This window comes from Caenorhabditis remanei, chromosome I (assembly GCF_010183535.1).
Source record: "Caenorhabditis remanei strain PX506 chromosome I, whole genome shotgun sequence".
In the NCBI taxonomy this organism is placed as follows: Eukaryota; Metazoa; Nematoda; class Chromadorea; order Rhabditida; family Rhabditidae; genus Caenorhabditis; species Caenorhabditis remanei.
This window is the reverse complement of record NC_071328.1, coordinates 557966-577159: the sequence shown is the minus strand read 5'-3', so window position 1 is coordinate 577159 and position 19194 is coordinate 557966. Positions and strand designations below refer to the sequence as shown.

The window sequence follows — 19194 nt, the reverse complement described above, 5'->3', positions numbered from 1 at the left end:
TTTTCATCCTTCGTCTTCACTGCTTTTCGACCTCTGAAAACGATATTTTCTGTTGTAAAATATATCCAAAAAATTATTTCAAAAAACCGCCAATTTTAGTACTTCCACTTCCCCCTCCACAACTTGTATTCACGGATTGTTTTTTCTATTATTATGAGTATTTTTTAATTGTATTCCCCCTTCTTCCAATTATTTTAAATTATTCCCACCTTTCTCTTTTTCATCAATTCATTGCCTTCCTCCCCCTCTCTATTTTATACAATTTTTTCATGTCAGACTCTTCTTTGTCATAAATCAAATGACTGAAGCCGAATATCTTTTGGTTTTTTGAAAATTTCAGGCAAAAAAAAACGGAAAAAGTCGATAAAAGAGCTCAAACTCAAGTTGCCAATCCGCGTGTTGCCCCAACATGTAAATCCATTCGGGGCGATAGACAAATCAGCGGTTGAATGGTCTAGGTGGTTACAAGGGGGGTAGTAGGTGGACACTCCATGGTTCGATTCCTTGCTTTTTTTACTTCTTTTTTTATTTTTTGTAATATTAGTTTTTGGATGCCATGGCCATCACAATGTGTCAGAAACGGGGTTTTAGAGCTTTTACAGTCCATATTGACTTCCTACGACGTTTCAAGAAAAATTAATTTTTCAAGAAAATTTACTTTTCTGCGACCAAGTACATGGTGAGCAGGATTGTGCGGAACGGAAATTGGAAATTCCCATAGTTGTCAAGGCCCGGGCCGGGCCGGTAGAAAATTTTCAAGGCCCGGCCCGGCCCGAAGGCCCGGCTTCAAAAAATGACCCTTTTTTTCCTAATTTTTTTTCGAAATTTTTTCAATTTTTTATCGAAAATGACCATTTTTGACTGTTTTTCAGATTTTATTCTAATTCTAAATCATAGTCGAAAATTTGACTTTTTCGCAAAAAAATTCAAAAAATTCGAAAACATTTGAAAAAATTTGAAAATTTCACTTTCGCGCCAATTTGCCCGGGCCTTAAGCCCGGCCCGGCCCGGGCCTTGATTTCGCCGACAAGGCCCGGCCCGGCCCGGCCCGGGCCGGGCCTTGACAACTATGGAAATTCCGAATTTTCCGGAAATAATTTCGGAAATTTCGGGAAAAAACAGTACTGTAGTTTTAAAGGCGCATACTGAAAAAAACTACATTGGTCTCGCGAATAATTCGCGAAACATTCGATTTTTTACATTTTATTTGTTTTTAAAATTCATATTTCCCAATAGAGTACAGCTACCGCTGATCTTTCAAGCTTTTTTATTGCAATTAATTGAAAATTATTGTTTTCAGCATCAAAATTTATCATATTTGTCAAATGACGGGCCGGCCAAACAACGATTTCCGGAATTTCCGGAACTTCCGAAAATTCCGAAAAAAATTTTTTTAATAGACTAGTTTTAAAACGTACTTCATCCTACCCTCGTACATCTCTGATTTCCTCCAACGTGACGATGAAATTGACACTCTCGGAATACCATATGACTTGGGGTCGGTTATGCATTACGGTAGTACCGCATTCAGTGTAGATCAGAAGAGTAAAACAGTAGTCACTCGAGACTCATTGTTTCAGTTTTCAATTTTTTTACAAACCTGGGACGAAACAGACCAGAAATTCATTTATTACAAACTAGAACAGAAAACAAATCATTCTAATAGAAAAATTTTATCGAAAAAGACCCGAACAAATCGAAAAAACACCCGCGAAATACAAAAATAATTGGAATCACAAAGACTAGATCAGCGTATAATGAACAGTAAGGAACACTTTGTTATTATATCGATCCACATTAAAGATATGTTTATAAGTGTAGTGTAACCGAGTGAATATACTCTCTGCATACGTGTTCTGTCCAAGTAATTTCAGCTTTTCCGGGAATGCCAGTCGTACGGCGTCTCTGAAATGACATTTTGTAGTTGACAGTTTTCTTACGAAAAATGCCAAAAACGCGAAAATGGCCAAAAAACCATTCCAGCCCGGCCCGCGACATATTAACGAATAGCCATCCGGAGCGTGTTATATCAGAGAGATAGAACTCGTCGAGATCTACATTTTGGTATATTTTTCAGCTCATAAAACTCAGTTTGAAGTGAGTTACATGCCGGCCCGGTTTGCAAGTATGTCAAAAACTGTCAACTACAACAATGTAGCCCTATTTTTGAACTACATAGCCATATTACATTTGAAAAAGTAGGATCGCGGGAAAAATCTCACAATCAAAGTAAAGTTTTTTTTTCAGAGCCTTATTACAGGTTTCATATTATAGTTTTCTTCTAGGCTACAATCACATTTCAGTGGGAAATCGCTTTGATTGTGAGATCTTTTCCCGCGATCCCACATAGTCAAACTGTTTCAAATGTAATATGGTTATATAGATCACACTTAGATCTTCATTTTTGCAGGTGACAACTCTTTGATAACTCCACTCACTTTTGAGATATACGCCTTTAAAGTGAGGCACCTGAGAGGAGAGACGCAGAGAAACGAGACCGCCTGACTGTCTGCATCTCGCCATTCACAGGTACCTTTAAAGGCGCATATCTCAAAAGTGAGTGGAGCTATCAAAGAGTTGTCAACTACAAAAATAAAGATCTAAGTGTGATCTATACAATAAATATAAATTTTAGACAACAGGTCAACAGGGAAAAAATTATCATGTTTTAAAGAAATTCGAATTACCTCAACTTATGTACCGCCCTTCTGTCACATGTCCCATTATCATGTCGGAATATGAAATTGGCCCTTTGGAACAGTTCCATCTTTGTTTCGTCCTTTTGGTCAGAATCCACTTGAATCATGACTGGAGTGTTGTCACGGGTGCCACGGAAGTAGTCGGAAGAGGAGATTATCCTGAAAGAGAAAGCTTCCAACTTTGACATGTCCCCTTGGTGTCACATTTTGTCCCCGTCATTCCAAATTATACTTTTCTGGTAGGTAAAGTCAAGGGCTACATTTTTGTAGTTGTCAACTTTTTGATAGCTCCGCCCACTTTTGAGTTTGGAAGAAAGTCATATTTTCTTTAAAATGTGATCAATTTTGACATCCCTTTGGTCGTATTGTCCCACATTTATATTTTTCTTATAGATAAAGTTAAGGGCTCTATTTTTGCAGTTGACAACTTTTTTCTATCTCTCTACGCTTTTGAGATATGCGCCTTTAAACATAGGTACCTGTGGTTGCGAGAGGTTGCGAGAGACGCAGACAGTCAGCTGCTCTCGTTTCTCTGCGTCTCTCCTCTCTGGTGCCTTACTTTAAAGGCGCATATCTTAAAAGCGTGAATAGATAAAAAGAAGTTGTCAACTACAAAAATAAAGATCTGTACTTTATCTACTAGAAAATGTTAAAATGTTAAAATTTGGATCAAAAATCAAAAAGTTAGAAGCTGGTAAAATAGGCGTATATTTTTTTACAAGTTTTCGCCTAATTTTTGTTGATTTCGGTAATAGTTTTATTATTTTTAAGTTTTTGAATTTTGTGTGTTTTTCGACGGTTTTTCATTGCAAAATCCATCAAAAATTTCAAAACCGGTCTTTGGGGAACACTTTAAAGTTAGCTAATTTTAAAGGCGTATATCTCAAAAGCGTGAATAGCTATCAAAAAGTTGTAAACTGCAAAAATGAAGATCTAGATGTGATCTACAAAAAAAAAATCAAAAACTCACCACCTAGGCAACCGATGACATCTATAATTCCGGTGACCACATAAATAAGTCATAATTGATGAATCCGGGCTTTGGTGGGATCTCATGAAGGAGTCGATCTGAAATATTTTAAATACTTTTTTGAATTAAAAAAAAAGATAGAGATTAGATCTAAATAGAAAAGATGCCAATTTTCAAAAGACAATGTACATTTTTACATTTTCTTATCGGAAGAATCTCCGTGGGCAATTGGTTCTGTTCTTTTAAGCGATCGAAAATCAAAATGTATTCAAAAAATCAAAATGTGTGTACCTGCATAAAAAACTGATGAGTCGTTGGATTGCCACGTACAAAAAACGTGGATCCACAAATCCAACCGTGCATTCGGTCGTATTCGGGCAGTTGCTCATTTCCAACTGTATCGAAAAGCATGTACTCATTCGGGTACCTATCCTCCACCTGCATCGAATCAAAGTTCTCAATCCAGAGGGAATCCTGTTGCATTGCCCAAAAACTTATTCCCCGAATAGCTAGTGATGCGCAGATTCGAGTACGGGTTAGGAGGACGAGTTGGTAGATGATGTAGCGACGGTTTTCATAGGTTTCTTCTAGGGTGTCCTGGAATCACAGTGTAAAATCGCTCCTACACAGTCAAACTGCTTTAAATTTAATATGGTTATGTAGACCAAGAATAGGGCTATATTTTTGTAGTTGAAAGTTTTTTGATAGGTCCGCCCACTTTTGAGTTATGCGCCTTCAAAGATAGGCTACTTTCAAGACTCGCGCGGGGAGAGGATGAGAGACGCAGAGAAGCTAGACGCCCTCCTCTTTTCGCACGCTCTCTCGCCTCCCAATCTTTAAAGGCGCGTATGTCAAAACGGGGCGGCGCTATTAAAAAGCTGTCAACTGCAAAAATGGAGATCTAGGAGAGATCTTCACAATGAATATAAATTTTGGGTCAACATTTTAGGAAACAAAGTTCAGTGTAGAAAAACCGTTTTTTTTCTTTGAGAGCTTGTCACACGATTCTATATAGTTAAACTGTTAAACTGCTTTAAATTTAATATGGTTATGTAGACCAAGAATAGGGCTACATTTTTGCAGTTGACTGTTTTTTGATAGCTCTGCCCACTTTTGAGATATGCGCCTTTAAAGTTCTCTCGTTTCTCTTCATCTCTCACCATTCTGGCTGTGCGCGCATCTTTAAAGGCGCATATCTCAAAAGTGGGCAGAGCTATCAAAAAACAGTCAACTGCCAAAATGTTTACCTATTTAAAATCTACACGACAAATATAAATTTGGGAAGTTTGGGACAAAATGTGACTCTAAGGGGACAGGTCAAAGTTGATTCCATTTTTGAGAAACTTGAGGGGTTGCCTATCTTTAAAGGTGCGTATCTCAAAAGTGAGTAGAACTATCAAAAAATTTTCAACAACAAAAATGTAGTCCAGTTCTTAATCAACCTAATTATTATAATTATTAAGATTTTAATTACCAGAGACCCTTCCGTACCTTAATCGGATCCAAATCTATCACAACACTTGGAACTTTCGGGTATTTCTCCTGGAGAATCATATGCGCATTCGTGTCGAATGAGATCGCAACAAGACGGGACAACGCGTTGGGAATAAATTCCAGATTACAAATGTGATTGAGAAAAATGTCCAGGTTACTCGAGTCGTACTGCAAAAAAGGATGTAAATGGTAAACATAAAAAAAAATTAATAACTCACAAAAATGATATACGGTGGTTTTTCCATAGTTTTCAAGCTTTCTGAGAACTGCACAAAGTCATAGTCGTTGTGAATATCTTCGAAAGATAGCTGAAATCATTTGTGGCGGACTAGAAAAACTTCGGCCACTTACTTTTTTGGAGACTTGATTAACTGTCATGATGATATTTCGTTGACGAAATAGGTGGGTGGATAACATGCTCTGAAATATAACGATTCGAGAAGCTTTTTTTTTGTTAGGGATGTTCTTTTGACAATGAATTGTTTTTAAATGTTTCATCGAGATGATCAGCGCCAGTTTTTGTCAGACTACGTACATACAGAGAGATTTAGAGAATCGGAGATTCGTTGCGTATTTCGATTGCGCCAGGTAATAATTGATTTTTGGTGAAACATTTTCATGGTGTCAAAATTTATTGAATATTGTCAATTTTTACTTTCAAAGTTTATATATTTTCTACTTTGTTCTAAGAACCTAACTTTAAAGGGGCATATCTCAAAAGTGGGCGGAGCTATCAAAAAGTTGTCAACTACAAAAATGTAGCCCTTGAATTGATCTACCAGGAAAATATAAATTTGAGACACTTGGGACATAATGTGACACCAAGGGGACATGTCAAAGTTCACTCTTTTTTTTTTGCTTTTTTTTGTGATACCCATCTTCAAATGCGCATTCCTCAAAGCCGTACAGAGTTATTTAAAATTTTCAACTTGGAAATAGAAGATCTTGACGTTATCTCCCAGGAAGCTATAAATTGAAAAGCGCATAACTGTGTTAACTATAAAAATGAAGGTCTGGATATGATACATTCAATGAATTGATCTAAGTTTGGTCGAAAAGGAATATTTAGTTTTGCCACAATTTGAGCACAGAATATTCACTATCAAACTTACATGATTCCAGCTATTCTACAAGTACACTTCAACAAAAAACTATGTGAAAATCCTAAAAACTATGCGAAAAGAGTTAATTTTGAAAACACTGAAAACTCTCACTTTTGCGCATAATGCTTATAAAAGCGTGAATAATTTTTTTCTCAGATTTGTGTTCAAAAAACGGATTGCAGATTCGGTACCAGTGTAAAATTTGCTATAAGATTCATTTTGGTAATAAAACTATTTGAACACTACAAACCCGAAACTAAAATAAGTAAAAAAGAAAACTCACAAATAAAAAAGGGAGAAGTGAAGCGACGAGAAAAATGAATAGCACAACAATAACAGAAAATGAGTATCTTTGTGAGTTGGGATGAAAACTATTCGATGGATGACTACTATATTTATCCATCAAAATAGAAGACATCCTCTCCTGGAAACGTCTTCTTTTTCTACAGCTTCTTCGTCTTATTCAATTCTTTATTCTTCTAAAAAAGAGAAAAAAGAGAGACCGTCGTTTCGTAATCGACGAAGGCTAACAGCGAAGAGATTCGAATCTGAGATATCGGGAAAAAGCCGTCGCAATGGCTTCTCGTTCCCTTCCGAAAGAATTTCCGAGTATGGGAGTTACTAGAAGACTAACTGGTTGGTACATACTGAGATTACAATCTTTTTTCTCTTTTTTCGAAACTTCCGGTTTTTTTTAAACATTTGAATGTTTTACAAAGGGTCAAACAAAAGTTATTATAATCTGATTGGACAAGAAGTTTTGTTCGCTTTTTTTGAGCGGTTTTAACGGCTTTTTGATGATTTTTAGAATGATGGCCGAGTTTTGGATTTCTAGGCCACCAATTGAAATTCTAGGCCATCAGTACAAAATCGCTTTAAATTTGGTTTTCGGCGGAGTTTGAATAGATTTTGGAAGATTTTAATTGTGGTGGCCGAGTTTTGGGTTTCTAGGCCACCAAATAGGTGAGAGACTAGGTTTCCAGGAAATTTGGCTTTCTAGGCCATCACGTCTGAAACGCACAAAAAAAATGAGAAGTTTGTGGCCTAGAAACCGACAATCGGAAAAGTTAGGCCACGCACCTTTTTCCAATTTTAACGCAAAACTTGAAATCACGTTTCTCTAACCTTTCTATTCAAAAGTTGGAGTTTTTAAACCCAAAAATCTAGAAAACCCATTTTTAGGATCGTAAACTCGAAAACCAACCTGTTATCATAGTCCTTACAAAAAACAAAAACTATTAGCGAGGGAGAGGAATCGAACCCGGGATGCAATATTACAAGTCGAAAGTGTTCCCTGTTGAGCTATATGTGCCAGAGGTGGCGTGGCACGAAGGAGGTTGTGATGAAGGTTCGGTCGGCCATCGGAGAACCGGAGTGACACCACATTTATCACAACCTTAACTTCTGCGCCCACGCTTCGCCCCAATAGCTCAGCCGGTAGAAATTCTGTCCACAAAACTTGCGACCAGGGTTCGATTCCTTTCCCTCGCAAATATTTTTTGCTTATTGTATAGAATATTTCAGTGTGAATAGTTTATGGTTTAAAGCCCAATTTTCGTCTTCCCACTCATTTTGACTTTCAGAAATTGTGTCTGTCTGTGTGTTCAGATGTCGTACTATCCAGTCTAGTATGTTTCACACCTTAGCGGTTAGATTTTGCAGAGAAGATAAAGATCTTTCAAAGACTACAGAACTTTTCAGACCGCCCATCTTTTCACTTCACTGAAACAAAGTTTTCCTTTAAGTCTACAAACATCAGACGTCGATGACGAAAGAGGAAAAATTTATCTTAAAATTCGATCTCTCCAGAGGAAAAACTTGTTTCGATTGTTTTGTTGGAAAAAAGATATATAGCAGACAAATTGAGGGTGAATGGAATAATTATGTATTCTTTTATACAGACAGTTTAAAAAAAAATGTTTAGGTGAAAATCTACACCCGTGAGACCGGAAGAAAATTGAAAGACCTAGAAAATGAAATAAATTAAAGAAAATAGTTAGATGGATAGCCACAACTCGTCGTGCTGATTCTCCTGATCCGATTGACACATTCCATCGACATTCACAAATGGTGGACAACATTGGGGAGCATCGCAGGACGATATTGCTATGTCGTTTCTAAAAGTAATAGATTTTATTTTGGCTGTGTAGATCACGTCAAAATCTTCAAATTTGCTGTTGACAACTCTTTGATAGCTTTGCAGGGTTTTGAGATATGCGCCTTTAAAGATGAATTTATAGTGAAAAACACCTAAATTTGACATGCCCCCTTGGTGTCACATTTTGTTCCACTTGTCCCAAATTTATATTTTTCTAGTAGATCAAGTCAAGGGCTATATTTTTGAAGTTGACAACTTTTTGATAACTCCGCCCACTTTTGAGATATGCGCCTTTAAAGTTAGGCACTTGGGAGGAGAGACGCAGAGAAACCAGAACAGTTGACTGTCTGCGTCTCGCTCTTCCCTCTCTCTCGACACAACAAGTACATATCTTCAAAGGCGCATATCTCAAAAGCCTGTGGAGCTATCAAAAAGTTATCAACTACAAAAATATAGCCCTGGACTTGATCAACCAGAAAAATATAAACTTGGAGCATTTGGGTCAGAAAATGACACCAAGGGGACTGTCCAAAGTTGTCAAAAAAAATTATCTGATAATCTGTATCTCAACTAGAAAAACTCACTTCGTACAAACTTTTCCGTTGCACAGCCGATTATTTGACAACAACTTCGCACAATGTTTATCCACCGGACACGCCTTCAAATTGCACGTTCCGAATTCTTGTCGACGTCCCCTACAAACGGTTTTTACGCTTCAAAAATTAATTATAATTGAAAAAAAAGAACTCACTCGCACTTCTTCGATCTACACGATCTGACACGACTCCGGATTCCACAACCACCACAAGTTCTGGAGCACATTGACCACTCGCCCCAGTCTGCCCACACATTTGGGGTGTCTACGGTGACGGGGGCCACTGGAAATTGATAAGGGGATGAGAAAAAAAAGCAACAAAAAATTTGGGGTAGTGGGGATTGAACCCTGGATGGTTAGATTGGTAGCGGAGGTTGTCACCAGGAAGAGCGCGCTGGCAGCACACTTATCATAATCCTCGCCGCCGCGTCAATTTTCGCCCCGCATAGCTCAACTGGTAACAACGCTGACTACTAAAAATACATCCGGGGTTCGATTCCTACTCCTCGCTATTGTTTTTTGCATTTTTAAACGATTATAGTAACAGGTTATTTTCCAAGTTTACGACGATAAAACATGAAATTTCTAAGAATTTGCTTACTTGTAGTGGTAATAATAGTTGGTGCAATTGTAGTCCTTGGCTCCGAATCCGTTGATCTCACTTGAATTTTGAACCCAATATCCGTGGATAACTGGGAACGGAATATGACGATAGCTGTCTCGATTTGAGACACAAAACTGATTTCCGGTTTGTCGTAGCAACAGAATCTGAATCCAGTATTCCTCAAGTCATCTGAAATCTTGAGCTCCACAAAATCGACACAAGTCGAGGTGCACAAAAACGAGAAGTCCTCAATGAATTCGATCTCCACACGCTTTCCTTTTGGCGCCTTCATCAGCCACGAGCATTTTTGATCTGCCTCGTATCCTGGATCAGGGTAATTCGGAGATTCGATAGTCTTCCAGTCATCAGAAAGTTCTAGAATTCCTCCGCACTCGGCGTTTTTTGAGTCTTCATTCTTCTCACACTTATCACCTCCCAAACCATCGGGACATAAGCATTCGGCACATTTGGATGGTCTCATATAGCCTCCGTTTTCACATTTTGTTTTTTCAGCTTTGCATTCGTCTGGAATCAGAATACGAAATTTTGAATAAAAATTTTTCTAATAGATCAAGTCAAGGGCTACATTTTTGCAGTTGACACTTTTTGGATAGCGAGATATAAAGGATAGCGAGATATAAGCGCTTTAATTTTTGCGATTTTTAGATTTTTATTGAAAAATAGCTCAAATTTAACATGTCCCCTTGGTGTTACATCTTGTCTCCACTGTTTCAAATTTATATTTTTCCGGTAGAGCAAGTCAAGGGCTATATTTTTCTGTTAACTACTTTTCGATTGCTCTTCACATTTTTGAGATATGCGCCTTTAAAGATGGCATATTTCCAAGGCGCCCGCGGAGAGAGGGGAGAGACACAGAGAAGCGAGACACCGTCCTCTTCTCGCCTTCCAATCTTAAAAGGCGCATATCTCAAAAGCGTGAAGAGCTATCAAAAATTGTCAACTACAAAAATGTAGCCTTTGACTTGCTCTACGACACCATCACAAATTTGAAACACTAGCATCACGTAATCCTTTTAATCAGACTTGCAAGATTCCGGGCCGGCCCGCCGGCCCGGCCCGGCCCGGCCCGATCGGGCCGGATTTGAATTTTTGAACTTTTTTCACTACAATTTTTTGTCCAAAAATTTATTTTCTGAAAATTTTTCATATTTTTCCTAAAGTATATTTTTCAAAAACCTTCGAAACCTACAAAAATTGTTTTTAAGAAATATTTTTCAAAAAAAATCTGGAAATTTTCGAAAAAAAAATTTGAATTTTTTTCAGTACTGAACTTCCGGGCCCACCGGGCCGGGCCGGGCCGGGCCGGGCCCTGGAAATTTTCATTCCGGCCCGGCCCGGCCCGGCCCGGCCCGTTGCAAGTCTGCTTTTAATCTTCACCAATCCCAACACCCACCTTTACAATAAGCAGTATTGATAGTCGCCACATCATAAAACGACAACTTTTCTCTCTGTCCAATAGTCTGTTGAAACAATGAGTCTCGAGTGACTACTGTTTTACTCTTCTGATCTACACTGAATGCGGTACTACCGTAATGCATAACTGATCCCAAGTCATATGGTATTCCGAGAGTGTCAATTTCATCGTCACGTTGGAGGAAATCAGAGATATAAGAGGGTAGGATGAAGTCTCGTTCTATCTGAAAAGCAATAATATACATATAATTTTATTGTCTTCTGGTAACTGACATTCCCACAAATTGAACTAGGGCCCCCGAAGTGAGCAAATATTGAAATACGTTTTAAAACTAGTCTATTAACTAGGGAAGGTCATGGAGTTATGTGACGTGACCTATATCATTGGAGACCTTAGAAAACACTGATTCCAAATATATATTCAGTTTTTGCCCTTGAGGCCTGGTTTTTGAAAAAAAAACGAAGTCAACGTTTGCCAAAGAAGATAATTATTATCTTTTTAAGCATGAGGCTTGAAGCCTAAGGCTCTAAGTACATTAAAAGTTGTTTATATCAAAAACCAAGTCGTAACCTTCAAAATTATATTATAATAGGATTTGGTTAAATTTCCAAGAAGTTAGAAAGATTTGAGAAAAAAAGGAAAACAATTTATTTGTTGGAAAAATATAGTTGAAAAAAATTAGACTTTTGAGCCTAAGGCTTTTGACCCTAATTGTAAGATACAAATTTTGTGTCTATCTGTTTATCGAGGTGTCCAAATGTCAATAATTCCCAAAACTTGGTTATGTTTTCAGAAAGTTACAAAGATAATTATCTATCATTTTTGCCGAACTTTGACCTTGTTTTTCTCGAAAACAAGGCTTCGATGGCAAAAACTGAATGTATATTTGGAACAAGTTTTCTCATTGACTCGGTGACCTTTCCTTGGAACACCACATATTTGCCATCCGACCCGTAGCAGGTCAGTGACATAGAACTCGCTGAGATTTACATTTTCTTATATTTTTCAGCTTATAACCTTGGGTTTCAAGCGATTTTTCACTTCTTATGCATAAGTTAACACCTAAATCAAGTAAAAACTAGTTCCTCACCGTGACATAACCCAACGCATCGGGTCGACTTTGTTCGTGCCAAAGTCCAAGTGCGTGTCCGATTTCGTGTTCAATGACGCCCATCTGTCAAAAAAGGGAAAAGTGTTAGAAAAATTACGTCGCCTTCAAAAAAAGAAAAGAAAAAAACTTGCTTTCACACAACTTTCTCCAATCGAAATACCCTGTCGCCCTCCGTTCCGTCCGATCATTGAGTAGCATCTGCAAGGCCTAGAATTTCAAAAAAACAAAAAAGTTAGGCCACCTACCCTTGTCCACTGAAAAACTCTATATAGTCACCATCCGGTGCATCCGACACATTCTCAAAAGTGATACACGTAGAATCCTCCCAGAATCGAATGGCGGCGATGATTTGACTGATGGTGTAGAAATCTGAACATGGCCTAGATTTCGTGGCCTAGAAAACCTTCCCCACATACCTATACTCTCATGGAATCTGTACTTGATCGGAAGAGTTTTCCACATTGCAGTTTTATCGGAGACAAAGGATCTGGAAATTCGCTTTAATGCAATTAGGAAAAGCATTTGAAGATGAGTTTTACAAAAAAATACCAAAAAATTAGTGAATTTCGACATGTCCCCTTGGTGTCACATTTTGTACCAAGTGTTCCTAATTTATATGTTTCTGGTAGATCAAGTCAAGGGCTACATTTTTGCAGTTGAAAGCTTTTTGATAGCTATAAAGGGTGGCGAGATATGCGCTTTTGAAGATGGGAACCTAAAAAGGGGAGAGAGAGAGACGCAGAAAGTCAGCCGCTCTCGTTTCTCTGCGTCCGTCCTCCCAGTTGCCTAACTTTAAAGACGCATATCTCAAAAGTGGGCAGAGGTATCAAAAAGTTGTCAACTACGAAAATGTAGCCATTGACTTGATCTACCAGAAAAATATAAATTTGGGACAGTTGGGGCATAACGTGACACCAAGGGGACATGTCAAAGCTCACTCATTTTTTTCCTTACCGTCTAAGTCTCTTAGTTTTATCCTTAGAAAGTGCTTTGAGAATATCCACAGCTTGTCGACGGGATAGGAAAATGTCTCCTAAATATTAAAATATGTAAGTGCGCTCCATCGCTAACATACCTTCAAACAAAAACGGGGACACTTTCTTGTCAATTGTTCCCTGTTGAGTACTAATTGCGACTTCTTTTTTGGAATCTTCCACTGCCTAAAATAATTTTATTTTGTTGAAATCAATTAATTAATTAATTAATTACATCATGTCCAAACTCTCTGCCGGCGAAACTTCTGGAATGTGCCAACTTTTTCATTTTGAGCAGCAGCTCTTCCACGGTCTCCAGTTGTTTCTCTTCCACGTTGAAGTGCTCCTGAAATTACGCTCTATTGAGAATTTTACAGAAGGACTCGGTGGCCTAGAAAACCAAACCTCGGCCACCACTCCACTACAAACTAGAAAAACATCTCATTCTGCCTCATAATTTTCAAATTTGAAATAAAAAAAACATCAAACTTTGACATGTCCCCTTGGTGTCTCATTTTGTCCGACATGTCCCAAATTTATATTTTTCTTGTAGATCTAACCTAGTGCTTCATTTTTGTTGTTGACAACTTTCTGATAGCTCTTGACGCTTTCATGATGTGCGCCTTTAAAGTTAGGAACCTTGGAGGAGACACGCAGAGAAACGAGAGCGACTGACTGTCTGTGTCTCTTAATTCCCCCTCTCTTGCCACCACAGATACCTAACTTTAAAAGCGCATATCTCAATATCCTGCAGAGCTATTGAAAAACTGTCAACTACAAAAATGTAGCCCTTGACTTGATCTATCAGAAAAAATATAAATTTGGGACAGCTGGGACATAACGTGACACCAAGGGGACATGAGAAAATTAACTCTTTTTTTTTTAATTTTTATGGGATTCTCAGGAAAACGCAAATATCTCAAGGCTGTGCAGAGTTATTGAAAATATTCAACTTGGAAAAAGAAGATTTTGACGTTACCTACCAGAAAACTCAAATTTGGAAACCGATATTTAAAGGCGCATGAACCCTGCAGACTTTAAAAAAAATTTGTCAAATGAAGGTCTGGATATGAAAACTGTCCAATTTTTCCCTTACAATCACCTTAAACTCATTGGCCACCAAATACGCCGGATCCTGCGTACAAATCGATACAGATATAAAAGAATTGAATAGTATTAGTAGGCAAAAACGCATGATTCAGATAGATATAAAGCAATGAATAGTGGTTCGATTGTGAAAACGAATGGCAGAGAGAAAGAGATAAAGATGATATCTTTTTTTGGCGAATGTGAAAGTGAAAGTTATCCCCCCCCCCTCAAGTTGATAAGAGATGAAGAGAGAACAAGTGTGTGTGTGACAAAAAGGACACCTTTCGAATAGTTTACACTGAAAAAGAAATCGGTTATGCATTGATCAGACGTACTTCCGGGTCAACCTGCAAATGTTTAGTTTATTGATTTTATTAGAGAAAAATCTTAAAATAGAATAATTAAAAGGGAAAACAAGCAAAATTGAAACCCTCGACCGTTTTGGTTCATTCAACATGGATGAGCCACCGTAGACTCAAAGCACAACTACTTCTTCATAATCGGCGCCTCATATTTCCCGAATCTTGATACCTATGTCAGGTTAAGCTCCTCCTCTCGTCGCCCAATGTGTTTTATCTGTGTAAATCCTAATTGTTCATATTTCTTCTCAATTATAATACCTATATAAAATGCCTTAACTATTCATGTCCCTCATTTCCTTTGCCCTTAAGAATTCAAGTCCCTTCTTGTGAATAACATTGCACGATTCTGATATTTGTTCCTTTTTATTCTCCCCCTTGCCCAACACCTATTTTATAAATCTCCTCCTTTACTCGGTTTCTTTTTCTCAGGTTTAGTCTCGTGAGGGACTTTACCTGACCTCCAGTGACTTTCTCTGTATTTTTAAATAGTTAAATAAATAAATAAATAAATGTTGCAGAGGTTTGAAGAAAATTAAAATGAAAAAGCTCATTGAGTAGCATCTGCAACATGTCCCCTTGGTGTCTCACTTTGTCCGACATGTCCCAAATTCATATTTTTCTTGTAGATCTAACCTAGAGCTTCATTTTTGTAGTTGACAACTTTCTGATAGCTCATTACGTTTTCGAGATATGGGCCTTTAAAGATTGGAAGGCGAGAGAGCGTGCGAAAGGAGGAGGGCGTCTCGCTTCTCTGCGTCTCTCCTCCCTTCTACCTCTCAGAGACGCTAACTTTGAAGGCGCATATCTCAAAAGTGGGCGGAGCTATCAAAAAGTTGTCAACCTCAAAAATACGTGCACTCTTACCGGATCTGTTTATTTTCAGAATCTTCATTCAAGACTTGGAACACCAGACACTATTTTTACTATAAAAAACGGTCAAACTTCTACCTATATTGATTTTTTTGACAGCCTTCACAGAGTCCCAGTTTTCCATTCCAATATGTTTCAATCTATTGATCTCTATTTTGTGGGAAACCATAAAACAATAAAGCCCCTCCTCCCTCAAAGTGACTCACCATCTTTCATTTCTCCATTTCTATGCAAATCAGGTGTCAAAAATATCTATAAAATGCGGCCAGCTCCCCCACAGAATTCATACTTTTTCCCGACCTAGAAGAAATGCGACCCCTATTCTTAATACTGCTATTCGGAACATGTGTCGGGTGCTCCAGAATCTCTCAGGATGCCAATGAAGACCTGCAGAAGACATGTGGATTGAGTCCATCCGACCGCCAATTCCCGTGGGCCGTGCTAATCCATACCAAAGTGCACAAGACTATCAACGGAGTGAAAAGATCATCAACCACAGTTATGCCAGCCACCATCATCTCTCCTTCCCATATTCTTACCTCCAACTCCATCCGTTTTGTGAACAACTCTCTCAGTGTCTACGGATTCGAATCGATGAACACAAATGGTACCTGCGAGGGAGAGAACTTGGTTATAATAGAAGGAGATCTCCATAGTCGATTCCAGATCAATTTTGAGTACTATAAGGCGCTTAAAGACGGTCAACTCCAAGATTTGGTGTCGAGAATTATTGTTCCACGAGGGTGTAATAACCAACTGGATTCGGCACGAGTTATGATATTGGAACTGAAGGAAAACATCACTTTCACCGAAAATGTTGGAGCAGCATGCCTCTCAAACTCAGTAAACCATTGGTTGGTAGCTGAACAGGTCCCGGTGTACGGTATCAATTCGAGCGCGGTATTTGAAAATGTACAGTACTCTCCAGTCAACTGTACCACCGTCAGTGAACCCTACATGTGCGCCAGGAAAATTGAGGAGACAAAACGCTCGTGCACGGTAAGATATTAGGATACTTGCAAATCAGAGCTCAACTCGTTTAAAACGCAATCTTTTGAGCTGAAAAATATAACAAAATGTAGATCTCGGCGAGTTCTATGTCACTTGCTTCATACAGACCGGATGGCAATTTGTTGTGTGCAGAAGACGGGCTAGAATGGTTTTTTCGGCCATTTTAGCGGTTTTTGGACTTTTTCCCGGCCCGTGGTAGGTCACACGCGTAGAGCTCGTCGAGATCTACATTTTGGTATATTTTTCGGCTTGTAAAATTGTGTTTTAAGCGAGCCGACCCGTTTCGGCCCAAGTAAGGATATTAGAAGGAAACACCCATACACCTGTACACATTATTATTCCAGGGAGACTACGGTGGCAACGCTGTGTCAGAAGTGAACGGACGGCACACAATTCTTGGAATCTTTGTGATGGCGAACCACAATTGCCATCCGGGGAATCCTGACTACCAGTTTGTGGATGTCTCGTACTACCGTGAAGCGATTTGTGAGACCACCGGGGTTTGTGTGGCTCCGCCCCCTCCAACAACTTCTGGATTGACGACATCTGTGCCTACAGAAGCTCCAATTGATGAATCTACGACTGTGCCATCAACTACGACAGGAACCTCTTTGGCTCCGTCTACAACTGGATACAGCACAAGAGCTCCTACCATGAGCACTGTGGCGCCGACGACCTCTGGTTACACCTCTGAAACGATCCGCGCTGAACTTTTCCCACCAATGAAATTGAATAATAGTGAGGACCACCATGCTTCAAGAATTGAGCCACAGAACCTCATTGACCTCAATATTCATGTTTACTTGGAATAAGAATGTTATGATTCAATAAATGTTGCATTTATCTCATAGTTTTCGGTATGGTTATGTGTTTCCAGGTTATACATTCTTATCCTGATGCATAGCTTATCTGAATCTGAAGCTATTTGTAATGGAAAGTGAATAAAGTGTGTGCTTTTACAGATGTTTAGATATTTGAGCTCAAAGGACGGGGCCGCTTTTGAAAAATTGAAAAGTTTTGGAGTTCGATTAGAATGCGATAAGAGTACAGAGACTTGTGGGGTACCTATAAGAATCGATAACAACCGTTACGGTTTGAGCAAACAGTGGGACGACCACTGGAATGTACTCTGCGTCTCTCGCACCTGCACACTCTTTCATTTCTCTGCGTCATTTCCGCACAATGATATTTCGTCATCTCTGCGCGCTCTCTCACTTTTACACTGTCTCTCGTTTAAAAGTTGTAATTTTCGGCCCAGAGTCGCATTGCTCGCATAGTTTCTGCCACTTCGGTTCGCATTCTTCACTTCTCGTCGTCAACTCGGCTTCCTCGTGCTCATTTCGTCGATTTTCGCTGGAATTTATGTATCGTGCCTCGCAGCTCGTTGATCCAGACAATCAAATCTGCGGACAATCGCAATAAGACGCTGATAACTGTTTTCCGTGTCTATCGCTCATAACTTGTGTATTTCGGATCACGTACTAACTTCAAAGAAGTCGAGTCAGTATCACCGCATGAAGATAATCATCGCGATATGACAAAGTCAACAACTACTTATAGTGACCCAACTCTAAGAATGTATCGTTTTCGGAAGAACCAAATTGAATATTGGCGCGCTTCGAAGAACGCGTAGCCAACGCTTCTCAATGATTCTCCGAAACCGACAGAAAGTCAACAACTACTTATAGTGACCCAACTCTAAGAATGTATCGTTTTCGGAAGAACCAAATTGAATATTGGCGCGCTTCGAAGAACGCGTAGCCAACGCTTCTCAATGATTCTCCGAAACCGACAGACAGTCAACAACTACTTATAGTGACCCAACTCTAAGAATGTATCGTTTTCGAGAGAATCAAATTGAGTATTGGCGCGTTCCGAAGAACGCCCAGCCAACGCTACTTGATGATTCTCCGATCACTAATACAACGTCAACAACTACTTATAGTGACCCAACTCTAAAAATGTATCGTTTTCGGAAGAACCAAATTGAATATTGGCGCGCTTCGAAGAACGCGTAGCCAACGCTTCTCAATGATTCTCCGAAACCGACAGACAGTCAACAACTACTTATAGTGACCCAACTCTAAGAATGTATCGTTTTCGGAAGAACCAAATTGAATATTGGCGCGCTTCGAAGAACGCGTAGCCAACGCTTCTCAATGATTCTCCGAAACCGACAGAAAGTCAACAACTACTTATAGTGACCCAACTCTAAGAATGTATCGTTTTCGGAAGAACCAAATTGAATATTGGCGCGCTTCGAAGAACGCGTAGCCAACGCTTCTCAATGATTCTCCGAAACCGACAGACAGTCAACAACTACTTATAGTGACCCAACTCTAAGAATGTATCGTTTTCGAGAGAATCAAATTGAGTATTGGCGCGTTCCGAAGAACGCCCAGCCAACGCTACTTGATGATTCTCCGATCACTAATACAACGTCAACAACTACTTATAGTGACCCAATTCTAAGAATGTATCGTTTTCGAGAGAATCAAATTGAATATTGGCGCGCTTCGAAGAACGCGTAGCCAACGCTTCTCAATGATTCTCCGAAACCGACAGAAAGTCAACAACTACTTATAGTGACCCAACTCTAAGAATGTATCGTTTTCGAGAGAATCAAATTGAGTATTGGCGCGTTCCGAAGAACGCCCAGCCAACGCTACTTGATGATTCTCCGATCACTAATACAACGTCAACAACTACTTATAGTGACCCAACTCTAAAAATGTATCGTTTTCGGAAGAACCAAATTGAATATTGGCGCGCTTCGAAG

At 39.0% G+C, this 19194-nt stretch overlaps 4 protein-coding genes across 4 annotated transcripts; 1 reads left to right on the top strand and 3 right to left on the bottom strand.

Moving 5' to 3' along the window:
- Positions 1 to 1742: 1742 nt before the first annotated feature.
- GCK72_000080 (uncharacterized protein) lies at positions 1743 to 5580 on the bottom strand (the record flags this gene model as incomplete). The annotated part of the gene is made up of 7 exons (XM_053722253.1): positions 1743 to 1905; positions 2688 to 2858; positions 3670 to 3767; positions 3961 to 4266; positions 5161 to 5331; positions 5382 to 5471; positions 5515 to 5580. The coding sequence occupies 7 exons, from the start codon at positions 5578 to 5580 to the stop codon at positions 1743 to 1745; spliced, it is 1065 nt and encodes a 354-aa protein (XP_053590898.1).
- A 2682-nt stretch (positions 5581 to 8262) lies between these two features.
- Positions 8263 to 12172, bottom strand: GCK72_000079 (uncharacterized protein; the record flags this gene model as incomplete). The annotated part of the gene is made up of 6 exons (XM_003095545.2): positions 8263 to 8383; positions 8949 to 9059; positions 9116 to 9242; positions 9561 to 10088; positions 10978 to 11221; positions 12089 to 12172. The coding sequence occupies 6 exons, from the start codon at positions 12170 to 12172 to the stop codon at positions 8263 to 8265; spliced, it is 1215 nt and encodes a 404-aa protein (XP_003095593.2).
- A 178-nt stretch (positions 12173 to 12350) lies between these two features.
- GCK72_000078 (uncharacterized protein) lies at positions 12351 to 13372 on the bottom strand (the record flags this gene model as incomplete). The annotated part of the gene is made up of 5 exons (XM_053722252.1): positions 12351 to 12478; positions 12526 to 12596; positions 13064 to 13142; positions 13185 to 13269; positions 13319 to 13372. The coding sequence occupies 5 exons, from the start codon at positions 13370 to 13372 to the stop codon at positions 12351 to 12353; spliced, it is 417 nt and encodes a 138-aa protein (XP_053590897.1).
- A 2341-nt stretch (positions 13373 to 15713) lies between these two features.
- Positions 15714 to 17227, top strand: GCK72_000077 (uncharacterized protein; the record flags this gene model as incomplete). The annotated part of the gene is made up of 2 exons (XM_003095532.2): positions 15714 to 16403; positions 16760 to 17227. The coding sequence occupies 2 exons, from the start codon at positions 15714 to 15716 to the stop codon at positions 17225 to 17227; spliced, it is 1158 nt and encodes a 385-aa protein (XP_003095580.2).
- Between the last annotated feature and the right edge of the window lie 1967 nt (positions 17228 to 19194).